This window comes from Palaemon carinicauda, chromosome 15 (genome assembly GCF_036898095.1).
Source record: "Palaemon carinicauda isolate YSFRI2023 chromosome 15, ASM3689809v2, whole genome shotgun sequence".
Taxonomy (NCBI): Eukaryota; Metazoa; Arthropoda; class Malacostraca; order Decapoda; family Palaemonidae; genus Palaemon; species Palaemon carinicauda.
In genome coordinates, this window is record NC_090739.1 from 96,909,456 (window position 1) to 96,914,696 (window position 5,241).

At 42.2% G+C, this 5,241-nt stretch overlaps 1 protein-coding gene across 1 annotated transcript; it reads right to left on the reverse strand.

Moving 5' to 3' along the window:
* Positions 1-2,777: 2,777 nt before the first annotated feature.
* Positions 2,778-3,215, reverse strand: LOC137654096 (uncharacterized). The gene has a single exon (XM_068387736.1). It carries the CDS (start codon positions 3,213-3,215, stop codon positions 2,778-2,780), a length of 438 nt encoding a protein of 145 aa, XP_068243837.1.
* Positions 3,216-5,241: the final 2,026 nt, after the last annotated feature.

Here is a 5,241-nt window from a genome sequence, read left to right on the forward strand (position 1 = left end):
CATCAGCGCCCAGGAACGGAGATGGAAGACTGGAAGGTCTGGCAGGCGTCAGAGATCGCAAAAAATCTGCGGAGAGGTCCAAGGAAGCAGCTGCAATGGTCTGCTCTCGATGTGGAGGATCCTCTGCGGGGGACGTCGAAGGCGAAGATCCGAAGAGGCGCCTCCTAACTCCCTTGTAAGGAGAGGGAAGGGCTCTACGGCGAAGAGGAGGGTGAGCCTTACGGCGAAGACGACCTCGAGGCACAGCAACACCATCGTCTGTCCTCCGAAGAGGAGTCTCTGTCAGTGCACTCCCCCTAAGGGGAGAGTCACCCGCAGGGGAGACCGTTGGACCCAGCTCCTCCCTCGAAGGATGTTCGGAGGGGGGAACTGAGCCTTCAGCAACAACCGCAACCACAGCAGGGGTTTGACCCGACCCTTCGGAAGCCTCTGCCACAACAACGTCGACAATAGACAGAGGATCTACCTCTGCTATTACCGGCGACTGTTTGACAGCTGCACCCAACTGGATCAGGTCAAACAGGGCTTCCTTGGAGGGCGAGCCCTTAAGCCCCAAGGAAGCCCAAAGCTGTAAAAGATCATTGTTAGTAACATGGTCATTAACAGGATCAAAACCCTCCCCCGGAGTAGGAGGGGGAGCTGCCTCGCTATGGGAGGCAACTCCCTCTCCCGAACCCCGAGATTGGGAAACAAAAGAAGGGCCTGCGCTACCACTCGCCGGCCTCTCGCGAGAGACCGATCGAGTGGAAGCTTCAGAGGAGGTTCGGGCAGTGGAAGAAGAGTCCTTGGAACCTTCCTTTTTCAAGGCAACCCTTGAAGGAAAACGGTCACGCTTAGGCTTCTTCTTACGCCGCAGGGCAAACCTCTACCACTAGGAGGTAGGCCACTCCCTGCACTCACTACAGGTATTATCCCTTTCACACCGTTGACCTCGACACTGCGGGCATAAGGAGTGAGGGTCCATCTCGACCGCCGACATGAATGTTCCACAAGGGCGGTCGGGGAGTCTACTACACTTCCGCATGATGGGAAGGAAGGAAGATGCCAACTTCAAGCACACAAACTGAAAGAAAAAGCAAAACAAAATTAAGGCTGTCAATAATGCGAGGGCGAAGCAGACACGTCTGCTCATCACCCGAGCCAAAAGTGAAGTGAAGCAGTTCAATGGTGTGTGAGGGGGGGAGGGGTAGCTAGCTACCACTCCCCTACCCCCTTGCTAACTAGTGCAGGGGTAATTAACCCTCGTTAAAATTCTAATGGCTCGTCATTTCAGCTACGCCGAAAGTAAAACCCCATGTAAATAGCGTGTTTGTATTTCGGTTACGGAACAAATCCCGTTTGGACTACTTGTTCCGTCGTCACGAAAATCTCTCCCACTGGAAGGTAGACCACTCCCTACACATGTTATTGCTATCACACCGTTGGCCCCTACAAGAAGGACAAAGGGCGTTATTGATTGATTGATTATTAAGTATTATCTGGCATCGTAACAGCAAAGGTCATTGATGCCATAGAATATAGTTAACGAATATTATGCATCTTATTTCAACTCATGATTAAATCTTATTAAACAAACCAGTATCCATAAGAAATTTAAAAAGGCAATCCACATTGCATTCAGATCCCAAAACTTTAGATAGTATGTAAAAGCCACTGCTATCCTTACAATTATGAAAATGGCATACTCTTGGTCAAGTAACTTGGACACTCGGTTAATTTATGTTTCACAGTCAGTGGCACCAAGCAATCTTCACAAAATGGTTGATGTTCTCCACTCATCAAAAAGCTGTGCATCAATCTGGTGTGACCGATTCTCATTCGGCACAGTACCACTTCTCTTGACCTTTGCATGTCAAAATATGCCCTTGGATGAGATGATTTAACAATTTCACTCATTTTTTGATTTTCCAACTCCCAAAAAAAATTCCAAGTTTCTCTAAGTACGGACTGAATTACGGGGTAAATATCTTTTGCAGGTAGTAAAAAGTTATTTCTTATACAGGTATGAACTGCATCCTTTGCCAGAGAGTCCGCTTTCTCATTTCCATTTATATAGACATGAGCAGGAACCCAACAAAATTTAATATTCTTACCTCTACTTCCCAGTAGATATAGCCATTCAAGAATTTCGATTATTATTGGGTGCAGTGAATTGAAGTGGTTCATTGCCATCAATACACTCAAGGAGTTGCTAAAAATAACATAATCTTTATGAGGTAGCCGGAAGATTTCCTTGACTGCCATTAAAATAGCATAGCATTCAGCTGTAAAAATGGATGCTTGGTTAGGTAATCTAATACTTTGATTAAAATTTGAAAAACATATCCCAAATCCAACGCCAGCGCTGCATTTGGATCCATCTGTAAAAACGAAGAGTCCTTATGGCATTCTATGTGCTCCAAGAAAGTAACTCTCATTATCTCCTTGGATGTTTCTCGTTTTGAATCTAATATACATTTACAGAAATCTACAAAGGGTAGATTCCATGGAGGTACTTTAGAGTACTCTACAAGTAAAATTTTACCCTTGGGGATTTCATAGTCCTCCAAGGTTCTTAAAGCTCTATACCCTAACGGTTTAGGGTATCTAGGATGATTATAATAAAAACTAGTACATTTTAAATTAATAACCGTTTCATGTGTGAGTGACTTTGGCATCTTCTGAAGTCTAAACCAGTATCGAACCAGCGATGACTGGCGGTGAAGCTCCAAAGGCATTTCACAAGCATATACTAACAGACTAGATATGGGAGATGACTTAAAAGCTCCACTGGCTAGTCATATTCCAGCATTGTGTACAGAGTCTAATAATGCCAATGTTGTTTTTGTTGCTGAGGAATATATTTCACATCCATATGCAACTTTTGATGCAATTAATGCTTTGTAAAGCATTAGAGGGTGCTTTCGATTAGTACCCCAAGAAGTATGAGATAAAATTCTTATCAAATTAAGAGACTGAATACATTTAACTTTCAAATTTTTAATATGAGGAACCCATGTTAACTTACTGTCAAATAATAACCCTAAAAACAAGGTCTCATCTTTGCAAGAAATTCTTTTCCCATATATGTACAAGTCAGGGTCCGGATGAATACCTCTTATACGGCAGAAATGCATCACCACAGTTTTCGAAGCTGAAAACTTGAATCCTCGTTTGGCAGCCGATTCTGTTACCCTATTAATAGTTAGCTGAATCTTTCTTTCAGCAACAGCCATTCATGATGCTGCAAATGAGATAGAGAGGTTATCGACAAATAGGGTGTGCATGACATCATGAGGGATTACGTTACTAATACCATTTATGGATAAGGCAAATAATGTTACACTAAGGACACTGCCTTGTGGAACGCCTTCTTCTTGATTATGAATTGATGAGAATGTATTTCCCACTCTAACTTCAAATTGACGGTTACTCAGGAACGATCTAACAAACATTGGCAGTTCCCCTCTCAAGCCAATTTCATGAATGGTTTGAAGAATACCATGTCTCCAGGTGGTATCGTATGCCTTCTCCAAGTCAAAGAAAATAGATATGTGATGCTTTTTGCTGGCAAAAGCTTCACAAATTGATGCCTCTAATCTTGCTAAAACATCAATGCAGGATCGCATTCGTCGGAAGCCACACTGTGAGGGGTTAATAAGTCCTTTCTGTTATAAAACCCATACCAGTCATACGTTCACCATCTTTTCCATCAATTTACATATACAAGATGTTAATGCAATCGGCCAATAGTTGGTCATAATTTTGCTATCTTTTCCAGGTTTCAAAAAGGCTAAAATTATACAAATGCTCCAAATATTAGTAAATAGACTCTCTTTCCAAATTCTATTGATGATACTGAGTAAAAAAAAAAATTAGTTTCTGTGGGTAAATGTTTAATCATTGAAAAGGTGATATTATCAATTCCAGGAGCCGAATCATTACATGTAGACAGGGCTGACAAAAGCTCTTGCATGCTAAAAGGCAAATTATATGATTCTATCCCTATAGCTCCAAAGTCGAGAGGGCGATTCTCATCTTGTATACGGTGTTGGTGATACATAGATGTAGGATTTTTTAAGGAGATTTTTGAAAAATGATCTGCAAATGCTTCACTTACATTCTCTGGATTTTGTAATATTTGACCGTCACTTTCAATTATAGGTGATGGCAAAGGTATAAGTTTCCCGCTAATCTTTCTTATTTTTGTCCAGACCTTCGTTAAGTTAGTCTTCCAATAGATTTTGGATATATAAAGTTTATCCAAGACTGGCGCTTAGCCTGTTTGATTTGGTATCTAAACTTGGGTCTTGCTTTCTTATAACAAATTAAGTAATAATTACAAGGATGATGCCGATATCGAGTAAATGCAGCTCTCATAACTTTACGTGTTATTTGACATTGAATATTCCACCAAGGAACCGGTTTTCGTATAAACTGACCTGTAGTTCGAGGAATTGACTTATTACTGGCATCTATGATGATTTTATTAAAAAATTCAAGGGCTTCCTCTACAGTGGGAAAATTATCAGCATCAATTTCTGTGGCGGGATGTTTAAAAAACTAGCCCCACACCCTGAATCACACCTACAGACAACTGTCTCAACAAAACAAAGGGAAGTTAATTAACTACCCTGGAAGCGAACCTCCTTATCGTTCTAGGATGCAATGAAGAGAAGGGAACGCTCCTGACGAATGCCTTGAGAGACGGCGGCGAAGCCGACTCCCCAGGATAAACAGGACAGCTCTGCTTCGAAGGGTCACACAACAGGCATGAAGAAACAGCATCGTAAAATGGAAAATAAAACAGAATAATTATTTAACAAAAATCCCCTCGGGTGAAACTCCGAAGAGAAACCCTGAGGAAAAGAACATAAGAACGAAAGAAGGTATGCGCCCCCCCTCCCCCACCCGGCATGCCCAGGTGAGGGGGGGGGACGAAAGTTAACAAAATCGGATTTTGAGAGAAGCGAAAAATCTATTTTTGGGTGAGATAGCCATGACGTCCTGATGGAAGGTTCCTTCAGTAGCTTCCTTGGGTATATTTAACTACAGTGGATATTCCCAGAGAATTAAACTAAAGGTTATCACAGAATTCTAACTTCTGGTGTAAGTACCCTAAGGGTTTCCCTCTAGGATATCGTATATCAACAGGGGACGCATGTATTAACACGCCACATAGCTATCTGCACCCCATATAGAGTTAACACTTTGATATGGAAAGGTGGTTAAGTAACTGAGGAGCCGTTCCACAGTTACACT

Coding starts and splice junctions, on each gene's coding strand:
- LOC137654096 (XM_068387736.1), bottom strand. CDS start 3,215: ATGGCTGTTGCTGAAAGAAAGATTCAGCTAACTATTAATAGGGTAACA.